Below are 13,486 nucleotides of genomic sequence, written 5' to 3'. Positions count from 1 at the left end.
AACATGTTGACAAAAGACATTTAGTATCACATAAAAAGCATTCCTTGTTTGGCAGAAGTAAACAAATACAGTAAACTATATTTGGCTTCCTCAGGTGGATCAACAGTATTTGGTCAGTCTCTTTACACATTTTTAAATATACCTGTTACTATTGATAGAGACAATTATCCATTACTGTAAGCTTTAAGTGAACTCCCAATAAAAGGCTAACAAATGTGAGTAGCTGTTAGATAACTATAAAACTTTAAACACTTGGATTGTGAATTGTATTTTCTGGCTGTTATTTTGTATTTAGTGAATTATTAAATTAAATTGAATTATTAAAATCCCATTCAAGTACAAAAGTGCATTTTGTTATTTATTTATTGTTTTAATAGTCCGATTTAACCTTTGTTCCACCTTTGAAAGAACCCACATATCTAACGGAAAAACAATTTCCATTAGATATTCCATTATGAGATTCCGTTGTAGTTTTTTCTGTTAGTGTTGAGATTGTGCCAGTTCTCAGTTTTCCGAGTGAAAACTTAACCTTAAAGCAATTCATAAAGTGGCACATAAACGCAGCAGTAACAACAAAAACAACAATAATAGTGATTATCCCGCCGATCAACGGCATGATCGATGTTGTCTGCGATACGCTTATCTTGTCTGCCTTGTCGACATCAGAGCAATCGATCAGAGGAGTAAAGTCCAGTTCTCTCTTTTACTCGTCCGTCATTTTCACGTAGTTTCTGCCTCAGTCGCTGATATTTGAAACCAGAATGGGAACCGACTTGACTTTTTCCTCTCGTCGGTCCCCTGTTGTGTGTTTACACGGCTGCGTGGCCTCCAGCCAACCTTTAGCTTCCAGTATAGGACTGGGTAAGTGGGTGGAGTGCCGTGGAGAATTGAAACGAAAAGACGGCCAAAAACTTTTATATTCTTATTTCGAAGTATGAGCACAAAGAATTTGACTGCGTGACGCAAAATTTACCAACATGTTTGTAACCCAAAAGACAAAAAATAAAGGGTGACAGTAAAGATTCAGTTGGTATCGTAAGCGCTAATCTGATGCTATTAAACCATCAAATCTCAGCAACTGCTATGAAGACTGTGCTGAGCCAAAAAGGGATTTCCGGTATGTGCCAAAACATCATTGCCCGTATTTAAACCGTCATAAATGACTTACTTGCCAATAATCTGTTAAACATATGTCAAACGTATCTCTCATGAAAGATATCAAGTAATTTTGAGCCACAAATAAGAGATCTGGCCAAGAGGGCGGCGGCCAAAAAGGACTGGATTTATTATAGTATTGGTCATAAAGAGTCATAAAGATACTTTTCTTAATCGTATATATATGTGCTGTGAATACTTAAAAGAAGAAAAATAATTCGACCTTAAGCTAGATGAAAACACAGGTGAAAATGTATATATATTTATATTGGCCACTAAAATTGGATGCACCTGTATTCCAGTCAAAATCCTTCTCCACCTATAAGCTATATGTTTGAAGCCACCTCAGTGTTTATGTTTTGTCTATAAGATGTTAGAAAGTCTTAGATACTGGTTTGGTCCAACCAGCAATTTAAGACTGAAAGATATTCAGTTCACCGATGGATCACTTTGTAAACCCTTGCAGCTGGATACCAGAACCTTATGTCAGGCTTCCTTGTGGGACTTGACAATGCATTAGTTAAAATAGATACAACAGAGCATATAGGTCAGAATCCCGATTATAGGTATAAAATTGTTATTGTGTCGATCATTTCTCGTAATGTCTTGTTTTACCTAGCTTGATTGTGATTGGCTGATTTGTTTAAAAAAAAATCAATACATCTCACAATATTGATTAGTATTCCAGTTAGAGTAGTATTCCTATTTGCATGTATATGATCCCCTCACGGAGCTATCTATGCTTTCATTTCTGTTTAATATATTCTGGTGCTTCTGAGATACAAATATAAGTGGAATATAGTTTGCAGAGCCCCGAAACTGACAATATCTGTGGAGTCCTCAGCCATTGGATATGGATCGTGGATCTTTTGAGCCACTATTGATCATGTGCCTCATCACATGAGCCAAGGTATGAAAATAGGCGTAGGTCATTATCAGCAGAGGTTTCGGGTGAAACCATTGTAAAACTTTGCCTCACCCTGCCATGTGACCTATTGACAACACCTGACACAAGATGTGATTTGGGGTTGAGGTGAAGGTGACTAGGAGGGGATCTCAAAACTGCATTTTAGGTAAGCCACCTCCTCTGATCTGTCCAAGATGGTCGTTCACAGTGGACATAGATGGCCTCTTTTACTCCTCTTTTAAGCCATCTGTCTTCTCTGTCCAAAATGTGAATCCTCAAAAGAGTGACCTTTATCCTTTAAATGTCTTATCCTGTCGAGGTGGGGGCTGTTTGGTTTCTTCAGTGTAGAGGTCTGAGCACTCCAATGGGTAACCAGTTTTTGTCTGAGGGTGTGGCTGGGTCTGAAGTGTACTGGGATATCGTGCTTGGAGATTCAGAGAATAATATCTGCATGATTAAGCTCTAGCAGTACTTAATCAAGAACAGGGAAAGGGAGCTGGTGGTTGAAGTCTAAAGCAAAAATGGTTTGCATGACATAAATGAGATGGTATTTAAATTTATTTAAAAAAAAGTTGTGAACAGTAGAAAATTCTAAACACATTTCAGCATTACCATTTTAAAAAAGGAGTGTCAAATTAACTTATAAGAGAAAAGTGTTCAGTCACACATATTCACTTAATTGTATATTGATTATATAACCAGTTATTAATGTGGGCCAAAAAAGGCTAAACAGTAATTACACATTTGCTTATAGAAGTGAGCATAAATCTGGTTTGTTGGTGTTTTGTGACATCTACAATAAATATATAAGCTCATTTGTAAATCTAAAAAGCTAAATTGGGCTGTGAGAAAAGAATTCAGCTAAAACATGATGTGGGAGTGTTCTTTTTGTCAAATTATGCTGGAGTGTATGGAGGTAAGGACCTAAATGCAAAGACGCTGAGCGTTAAATATCAAAAGCTGTTTATTTGTAAGCTGTTGTAATAAAAAAGTGGAAAGTGGAAACAGCTCGGTAACAAGAAACAGGTGAAACTAATCAAAACTAACAAGAGAGATCCACAAGTACAAATAGGCGCAGTGATTTCTATATGAATACTTTTAGAACAACAAAATTGTCGTAAAATTGCATGCAGCCAACAGGAAGAAAAAAAACCAAACATACAAAAACCCCAAAGATGAGCATTATTACTGATGCTCATCGGGGATAAACAAAGACATTAGATGCTATTAAAAATATTTTAAACCCCCCTACTATCTGAGCACAGAGGTCAGAGGGGTTGTTCCAGGAATGGTGACACTGTGACTTGACTCATCATTAGGAGGTGAGTTTACATAACATAACATGCTTTGGACCAGGTTTGGTTTGCAGCATAAGTTACTATGGTGATGTACCCTGGTAAGAAAAGAACCACTATCACAGTATAGAAAGCCCTGGGTTAGGTTATGTGGACAAAACCAAATCCAGCTTTGTTGTACAGGCCTCAGAACACCAAAATAAATAGTGAAGAATTAAAAGCCCAAGAAAACGCAAAACCCAGGGTCCAAGACCCCGGACCATGACAATTTCATGCTAGGAATGCTGTTGTGATCTAATGTGTTGCACAAACCAGTCACATCCATCAGTCATGGGTACATATTTGTGTCCAGATGTCCTGAAGCGTGGTGGCAATGCGGCAGATGCTGCAGTTGCCATAGCAGCAGCCCTGGCAGTAACAGAGCCGTGCAGCACCGGCCCTGGTGGAGACGCCTTCTGCTTGTTCTACAACGGAAACACTGGAGAGATCAGAGGGATTAACGGCAGGTTGAGAATCCTTTGGTGCTTTCCTTGTTTTTCCCTATGTGTGCAAAAATAAACCGAACCTCTCTCTGTGTCCTCAGTGGTCATTCTCCCCGGGCACTGACCCTGGACTTCCTGGAAGGACAAGGTTACACCGCAGAGAGGCCTCCTTCAGTGTTTGATGCTCTGAATGTTACAGTCCCTGGGGCACCAGCATGTTGGTGTGATACTGTGCAGCTGCTAGGAAGTCACAAGGTTTACTTATGTTTGTCTTCTATATCTGTGACATGGGAGTGTTTTATAGAACACTCTGGCAGCCCGTCTGAGATAAATCATTTGACTGAGGTAAATACCTATAAACCCTGCAGAAGTGACCAGCATGCACAAACATGCCTGGAAATAGGACTTGACTTTGAACCAAAGAGACATCAACAAAGAATGGAAAAGCTTATCATTGCCTCTGTAGAGATTTCCTTTATTTGGTCACAGCTGCAATAACTTGTCCATCTAAGGTTAAAATTGATGCAGGTCCTTGAAAGTGGAGACAAAGTCTATCTAAAAAAACAAACAAAAAAGCTTTGAATCAAGAGACTCCCATTATATTCAAAGACTCCCATTATATTGGAAGCAACAGAGATCAATATGACTTGTTCATTACTTCTCACCTTATATGTAGGTTAAATGACGTGCAATGTAAATATCACAGTATAATGGCGGTGAAGGAAAATCAAACACATTGCTTGATGACTAACATTCAAATTAGTGGAATTCCCTCAGAAAATTGTAAATTAGTTGTATCCTTTGCTTATTTTGTCACGGAGCAGTATCTCACTCTTCCTGTTCAGTTCAGTTTCCTGTTACATACATGTGTTTCCTCTGCCTACTTTGCTAGCTGTCCTTACAGGAGGTCCTGAGTGGGGCTGTGGAACTAGCAGAGGTGGGGTTTCCTGTGGCTGAGTTAACAGCTCACCACTGGGCGAAATGGGTGTCTGCTTTGAGGGATGCTGGAAAGGAACTGGGTGTAGAATTGATGATTGACGGTCATGCGCCCAAATGTGGACAAGTATTCCGAAACACTGGCCTGGCTCGAACTTTGAAGGTAAATTCACAGGTCACTTGAGGAGCAGAAGGTCATTTATTTCTAATAACTTGTGTTATTCACACAAGAAGGAAACACAACAATGTAGAAGCTGTGAGAAACCCCTGTTTGTTCTGTGTCATTATAGGATTTTTCTAAATTTAACTTAGCCTTTTATACTACAAGGCCTTGGATAAACCCAGAGGTATCATAGGAAGTTAAATCTCTAAGAGAAGAGTAATGGAACAGTGGAGAGGAAGTAGTGAAAGCAGAACAACAATAGATAATGGGGATTAGATAGAAATGGATGGATGTATGTGATACTTTTAAAAGCTTGTCTTTGGGCAGAAAAGCCCCATCTGAGGATATAAGGGCAGCAAAATGGCTCATGTGGTGTCAGCATTCTGGCTGTACAGCTTGGCAAGACCTGGCAAAATTCGACAGGGTACAGTGTGTAACAAGATAGTCAGTAGAGGGAAAAAAGGATTTGTGTGATGTATTGCTTCTGACAAATAAAATGGTGATTATGTTTTAAGTGTAGTTTTAAAAGTTACTGTGAGTAATTTGTTATGACCTGAAGCCAATAAAGCTGAACTTAAGCTTTATTCAGCTACTGAAATGCGAATGCTGCTTTTTTTAGTGCCATGTGTCAGTACTGTAAGTACTCCACCTTCATGTGAATGTCCAGCCATGACTCTGTGTCTAATTTTGTATATGTAATGGCACATTTATACAACTATTGTCATTTCATAGATTCCGGAGTCAGTCAGACTAAAGAAAACCATGGCTTATGTCATTGTGCGTTTATCTGAGTGTGTGGTTGCCTGCTTGTGAGTCACCACTAAAATATGCATTGATTGAAATCAATTCAAACAATCAAGCGTTTATAATACCATAATGCAGGAAGATGGCCAAATGTGCCCTATCTCAACACCCACAGACACACGCACACACCTACACTCATGACCATGAGGCAGTGGAAAGAACAGCGATGACCTCAGCCTCACTGATGATTAGATTCTTCGATTGTTCTTCGATAGTTGTGCGTGACTTCACTGTGGGGCAAAGTCACAAGCACACAAACACACACACACACACATTGACTGGAATGAACTTTTAAACGCTGGACAAGTGTTCCTCGATATCATGTTAACCACCATCTGTAAAACGTTTTGTACTGTGGCTGAGTGAGCAGTACATGAGCTCATGTATCGACAGGAGCTCGGTGAGCGTGGCAAGCCAGCTTTCTACCAGGGCAGAGTGGCCCAGGCCATTGTTGACGTCATCAACCAAAATGGGGGAGTCATGACCTTGGGTGACCTGAGCAGCCATGACAGCGAGGTCATCACCCCCATAAGCACAGAGTACAAGGTCAGAAACCAAAGATGCCGGTCATGTGTGTATTTTAATAACACGGTCAGCAGAATGAACTTGACTTCACTGTGTGTTTAGGGTGTACGTCTGTGGGAGCTTCCTCCTAACAGTCAGGGACTGGCTGCCCTGCTCATGCTCAACATCCTGGAGAACTTTCCTCAACTCAAAGGTAACCACAGGGACAGTGAAGAAGTCCCTGCCAGGTGCATTATTGCCTGTTGTAAAATCTTAAGTATACAGTAAATATGAGTCTGGAGAAGTGGCTGAGTCATAAAAATAAAAACCATATATCTCCTACATTTCCATAAATCACATTTTATAACCCAACCCAGTTAGTTACAGTGTTCTGCCTGTTTGTCCCAGCCCAGCACGGGGGAAATAAAAAGCTGCTCAGTAGAAAAACTAAAGAGACATTCAAAACATTAATAAAACAGGAAAATTAAAATGGATTTTCCTGCATTATGGAAGTCAGCTCGCTGGGGATTTCACTGGCCCGACCTGCCGTCCCTGCGCTGGAACACATCGCAGTGTGTTCTGATCTACCTTTGACCAAAAAGGGAAAAGGATATGCTTGTCCACAAAAACTAACCTCCGTGAGGTTAATTTTTTTCCAAATAGCAGGGATGCCAAACATGAGGTCCCGGGGGCCAGAATCTGTCCAGCAAAGACTCTAAACCGGCCCCCTGGACCGCTTTGGAAAATATGAAGAAAGCTTTATCTGTAACTGTAATTGATAAGGACCTTCCCCGTGACCATTTATACTGCACCAAAGTAATTATGTGATAGATATACAATGAAATGCTAGAAATGTTTCTGTTTTTTACGCTATTTACTACAGATTTTTTCCCCCATGGGCTCCACATTTATAAAAAGGGATTTTTTTTGTGAATTACCATTTTATATTTACAGGAGAGACTGGACAATGAGCTATAGCAACTTTTTTTCTATAGTTTTACACATTAATTTCTTCTAATTTAAGTCCAAAGAGTCCTAATTAATTCATTTCTTTCACTACAGCACCACTTCTTTATCACGTAACTTATGTTATCTTATGGATTAAATATGTACTACTTCTTTACACTGACAGAAAGTAAATTGTAAAATAAGTAACTGTTTTTGTTTTTGTGCAGTCAGAGTTCATGAACCTGCATACTTGGCTTTTCCTGGGCCCTATAATACATTTCTATGTGTTTGTGTTTGTGTGTATGCGTATGTGTGTGTGTGTAGCTAAAGGCCATAACAGCTCTGACTATATCCATGTACTGGTTGAGGCTGTGCGATTGGCTCTAACAGATGCTCTGCGTTACCTGGGTGACTCAAGTCATGTGATTATCCCTTTGGAAACCTTGCTGGACAAGTGCTACAGTCACCAGCGAGCACAGCTCATCAGCACGGACAGGTGTGTGTTTCTGCGTGTGTATATCTGTTAGTACCAGTGTGCACCAGTCGTCCTCTGTTGACTTTAGATAGGTCTGTAGACTTATACTTCCCCTGACCTGAGCGCCCATCCCTTCACGTCTCTTCCCTCACATTCACCCAGGGTGTGTGTCGTTGTGTGAGTGTATATTTTAGAAACAATGTGTTATATTGTTGAGGACTTTGAACTTGATCTGGTCTTTATCAGGGGAAAGACAAACAGACTATAAAAGTTAACAACAACACAATAATTGTATTAACATATATTGATGTATACCGGGTATTAAATCCTGCTTTTTTGAAATTGCCGAGTTCATTTCAGTGTCACTGCACCATCCAACACACACAAATCCACACACTAATCCATTGGTTGTCAACTTAACCTAAATGAGTCAACCAGGTCCAAATGAGGCGTCAATTTGATTCTGATGTCTTGTTATCCTCACAACCTCTTCACACTTTTAATGTTTAGATGCTTCTAATAAACTAGGCAATAATGGGAAGTCATATAAAAACAGGAAATTATAAATATTTTTTACTGCACTGCAATAATCTGGTTATTGTAAAAGAAATAGAAATCTACAGATAAAGGTACTTTAAGGCAGGAAAACTCCTCAACCCTCGTTCATACCTGTAATATTGTGTTTATGGCAACATTTATTGCATAAGTATGAAACCTTTCAATTATCTTTGCAAACTTGGTAGTTTGGTTTTGTTCTTAAACCAACACAAGTTTTCTTTTCAGTCTACTCGAGTCTTAATTTTTCTTTAATTTTCCAAATATTTTAATAAATAAATAGTAAAAAAAGACCTGTCAGGTGAACTTATTAATGAATATGATTGTTCTTGTATGTTTGTGTGACTCTGCAGGGCCATGGAGCGAGTGGAGCCCGGCCTGATGACAGGAAGTGACACGGTGTATTTCTGTGTGATAGACAGTGAGAGGAATGCATGCTCCTTTGTCAACAGCAACTATATGGGCTTTGGGACGGGGCTGGTCCCTAAAGACTGTGGATTCTCACTACAGGTCTGAAGAGTCAGAAAGAGAATGTCTTTATTTGTGCGCATGTAAGGTAGCAATGGCGTTTATCTGTTTGATTTACTGAAAGACTAGGAATTCTTCTAAATCATGGAAAAATGCTAAGAATTTAGTGTAATATGAGATTATGCTTCAAATAATTAGGGTCATTTTTTAAATGATCAGCATAAAACAAGATCCTGCATTACCACTTGCAGCTGAATTCTCAGCTTGCCTCTTATATACTGCATTAATAAAGCTCTATAGGTTTTTATAATTACAATAAACTTCCCAGTAACACAGCAGCACATATGTAAGAGAATTTTACATGAACTTGAATGCTGCCGTGTGAAACTAAGGGAAAAAAGACATATAAAATGAAGCCTGGGTGGAAAAAGTTGTAGATCTTCATATTTCATTACCTTAATTTGCATGCTCACATTACCTTACAAGCTCATTTTTGTTGTGCATGTAAATGTATTGATGAAGCCATGAAGACATTTTAGCCTCCTAAACTGGAACCACATAGACTGAAGCATAAAACATAAGCGTTTAAACTAAAAGGGTTGAATTCTGATTTCTTTGTTCTATCTCTGCAGAATCGTGGCGCTAACTTTTCCCTGTGCCGTAATCACATAAACTGCGTCGCTGGGAGGAAGCGGGTGTATCACACCATTATACCTGCACTACTCACCGATTCAACAACCACATCACAAAAACCCCGGCTCCTTGCTGCTCTCGGCGTGATGGGAGCTTTTATGCAACCACAAGGACACGTACAGGTACAGAGTCAGCAAGCGTCACAGAGCAACAATGTGGGGCATAAAGTGCAGAAGACATTTGTTTCTTAACACTTTTTCTGCCAGAGTATTGCCTTTAACTAACCAGAATCACATCCAGACTTCCCTGAATATTTTTATTCTAATAATAGACACACACACATATATATATACATATATATCAAAAGACAGAGCAGAAGGTTTGATTTTTAACACGAATATTTTGTCATTGGCAGAGCTAGTGTTAATTTAATGTCACTACACTTATATCCAACTTGACTTCAGTGTCATCAGATATGTGTCGTTCAATCTTGTGACCAATGCTGCTCTTGCGTTAGGTGCTGTTAAACATGATGGAGTTTGGGATGAATCCTCAGCAAGCCCTGGATGCACCTAGAGTCTATGTAGAGTATGACCACAAAAGTAGGTCTGCACAAAAACACACACACAAACACGCGCCGTTATAGCAAATGTTAGAATCATTCACAAGCTTAAAGAGCAGAAGAACATTATGTCTTGATTAATGATCAGTAACATTGTGTGTTTAGTCAAAATATTGATTAGATAAGTCATTCGGACATTCATTTATACCACTATAACAGATTGTTTGCATGAAGTGAAGCACTATCGCTTTGGATCAGTGCTGCCTGCTACACGGCGATGTGGAACTCGCTTCATTGTGGACAGTTATGCTGGTGTTGAGCCCTAGTGCTTCCTGGGTTGTTCTTGAACATGCTGACTGATTTCTTCTGATCTGAGGGTGACATTTGGCAAAGTGGTGACACATCAGAATAAATTGCACTTACGTACAGTCGTTTGAAATGATGATCTGATGAACTGTACTTGTGTGGAAATGGCTCAATTGGACCTTTCCAACAATTCTTCTTTTGAGAGCTTCACTGAGTTCTTGGCCTTTCTCTTTGTTCCCAGTATTGGTCAGACCAATCTTTTTATAGTGGCAAAGAGAAACCACTAGTTGTAATCAATCATGATCATTAAGTTAAATGATTAAATGGCTCTTTGTCATGTTATGCTAAAAGATTCTTCAGCACCACAAGATTTAACTGCATTTATATTTGAACCTTTTTATCATGTGTGGAGAAAATCCAAAATAAATTCAAACTTGTGGACCCAATTCTTGCTTTTAGCCATTAAAGATGTATGCTGTACAATCAAGTGTGTTCAAGTGTATAATTGGCTCATGTGCTTGTGTATTTTTTATTTTTGTCATATGCTGTTTGGTAGTTAATGTGCCATTGAAACACATGTAAACATAGCAACTAACTTTGCCATAAAATATGTTGCCATGCATTTTATTAAGTCATTGGCTGGTAGTCAAATCAGCTGTTCAGCGTGATGTAACATCATTTGTTAAGTAGATGAGACTTTCCTTAAAAATGCTGATGTCATCTCTCATTTTTTTCTTTTGTTTTTTACTTTTGGAAACACTTGAGAAGAAAACTCCTCTAAATTATGTTGTATGTGGTCACATTTTTCCCAGCTGGTCAGTGGTTGGTTAACCTGGAGGAGGGGATCGACCAGAAGGTAGCTGAGGAACTGAAAAGACGAGGACACCGTGTCAACTGGCCAGTGTCAGGTACTTTACGCACATAATTAACTGTTTGCTCACTATTAATAGTTCCATTCAATTTTTCTGTGTAATTTATGTCATACTTCTAAAAAACTGATCATTCTCTTGAAAACGCTACATCCCGATGAACAGAATCAACTTTTTGGGATCATTCTCTTGCTCATTAATGAAAGCGATTGAAGAAAAGCAGGAAAAACACCTTTGTAGTGCAAAATGTCACCAAAACAGTTACTTTCGAAGGCCTTTGCTCTCAGTCGTAAGTCAAGGTAATACGTTTCAGTTCTTTAGTCACGACTTATGTCATTAAAAGTTAATGTGTGACATTAATTATTATATTGATGTGCAATACACTAACGGCAGTAAACAAATGAGACCATTTCTTAGAATAACCATGAGGTTCAAACCAGCGGCATTAGACCGCAGTTCTCATAAACCCTTTTGCTTCCTGTTGTTAACAGGATGTTTGTACTTGTTCCTCTTACGTGCTGCTTACGATGGCTCTCTGGTTTTTCTGAGTGTGAATATGATGCGTGCATCAACTTTTGCCTATCCAAGATTTTCCCACTGTGATAGTCGGATCATAGTGCGATCAGCTTCTTGTACAACTAGCAGCACAGAATATAAAATATGCTGAAGAGTTCACATTTCTGCATTTTGAAGTTAATTTTGTATCAAATTCCATGTTGTGGTTTAATGTTAATTTAAAACCATTAACAAAATTTATCATAAAAGACTCAGTTCAGGATAATTTTAATGAAGTATTATTTGATAATAAAAGGTTTTAGCTAGAGGAATAAAAAGTCAAATAAAAACAATCCTCCCCACTGTCCTTGTGTTTGACTGTATTTTCTACAAAATGCTAACCAGTGAAGCCGGTTTTAACCTTTGAACTTTTTGTTTTAAGTTTTTGTGATTAATGATTTACAAATCTAAAATATCTAACTGTTCAAAACATGTCAGTGAAGAAAAGAACAGTGCACGCATCTTCCTACTGCTCATCTTCATATCCTCTGGTTTACATGTTCTACCTATTTTCAGACTCTGACTAACACTCCAAAAACCTTGATTTCATGATGCTAGCATGCTAATTAGACTTAGAATGTATTTTCATTTGTTGTACCTACAGTCCATACAGCTCAGCGGGTTTTTGCATCTTCCTTTTCATTCACACACACAGGCCACAAGAGGTCTCAGTTTGGGCGGGGGCAGATCATCGCAGTGGGGGATTGGTGGAATCCGTCTGTCACCCAAGGGGATCGTCCTTCCAGGGTGCTTTGGGCAGGATCGGATCCCAGAGCAGATGGATGTGCTCAGGGGTACTAGAAAATGCTCTTGCCTTGTTAATGTTGTAATCAGAAGATTTCATCATAGAACTACTTGAAAAGAAATGCCTACAAATGTTGTGCAGTACACAGGTTGTTATTTGTCAGCTGATATTTGACAGTGAGCTTTATAACTCTTTCAAAAACCATTGTACCTTCAAGAAGTGCCTTGTGGAATCATGTTTTTATGCCTGTGTTCATTAGATGTTGAGTTAAAGCACATTTGCTGAATGTAGAGTTTAGTATAAATCAGCACAACCTCAGATTATTTATAATGTGAAAAGTGACAAACAGGAAGATCTTTATCTTTGCTGCATTGATGCCAAAGATGTCCTTCCTCAACTGTGTGTTTTGGCAGAGATAATTATCTGTTTCAGTCTCTTTAATTAGCTGGTGCTGATTTGAAGTTTGCTAGAAATGCAGTGTTGTTCCATACAGAATCCTCCGTCCACAATAAGTTATCATTCCATTTTTACTCTGCTCTGAATTATGTACATCAGTATTATAGTGTCATCGTTAAAAATTCTATTTAGCATAATGTTGCTGTTCCTTTTTTTCTGTGAATCATTTTCTGTTATTGTTAACATCTCATCAATTAAAACATCAGTATTTCAGATTTTCTGTCAGTGAAATATGCTTCATCAGTTCGCATTAACTTAAATCTGCCAAATACATATAGGTGTGCATTTATTTTATGTTGCTGTTTGAATCTTTGGTTCTAATTTTATAGTTGTTTCTGAATTGCTTGCAGCTTTAGCCCCTGATGTCAGAATCAAACAGCAGTACAAAACATATTTTATGAATTGTGCTTTTACACTGTTAGAGTAGAAGTACACCGATCAGGCATAACATTATGAGCACTGAGAGGTGACGTAAATAACACTGATTATCTCTTCATCATGGCATCTGTTAGTGAGTGGGACATATTAGGAAGAAAGTGAATATTTTGTGCTTGAAATTAATGTGTTAGAACCAGAAAAATGGGCAAGTGTAAGGATTTGAGCCAGTTTGACTAACTGTGATCTCCAAAACTACAGCACTTGTGGGCTGTTCCTGGTCTGCAGTGGTC

The 13,486-nt window shown here is 38.7% G+C and overlaps 1 protein-coding gene across 2 annotated transcripts; it reads left to right on the top strand.

The window, feature by feature from the left end:
* Positions 1-641: 641 nt before the first annotated feature.
* On the top strand, positions 642-13,038 carry LOC120742879 (glutathione hydrolase-like YwrD proenzyme). Of its 2 annotated transcripts, none has more exons than XM_040046359.1 (12): positions 642-861; positions 3,710-3,863; positions 3,941-4,094; positions 4,732-4,938; positions 6,136-6,288; positions 6,370-6,460; positions 7,519-7,690; positions 8,578-8,734; positions 9,325-9,507; positions 9,843-9,927; positions 11,006-11,101; positions 12,273-13,038. In XM_040046359.1, the coding sequence occupies exons 1-12, from the start codon at positions 762-764 to the stop codon at positions 12,416-12,418; spliced, it is 1,698 nt and encodes a 565-aa protein (XP_039902293.1). In that variant the 5' UTR covers positions 642-761; the 3' UTR covers positions 12,419-13,038. The 2 variants fall into 2 exon arrangements, with proteins under 2 accessions (XP_039902293.1, XP_039902294.1); XM_040046360.1 differs by having other exon boundaries at positions 734-1,117.
* Positions 13,039-13,486: the final 448 nt, after the last annotated feature.

Source organism: Simochromis diagramma, unplaced genomic scaffold (assembly GCF_900408965.1).
Source record: "Simochromis diagramma unplaced genomic scaffold, fSimDia1.1 OVJJ01000553.1, whole genome shotgun sequence".
NCBI lineage: Eukaryota > Metazoa > Chordata > Actinopteri > Cichliformes > Cichlidae > Simochromis > Simochromis diagramma.
This window is presented reverse-complemented; position numbering and strand designations above follow the sequence as displayed.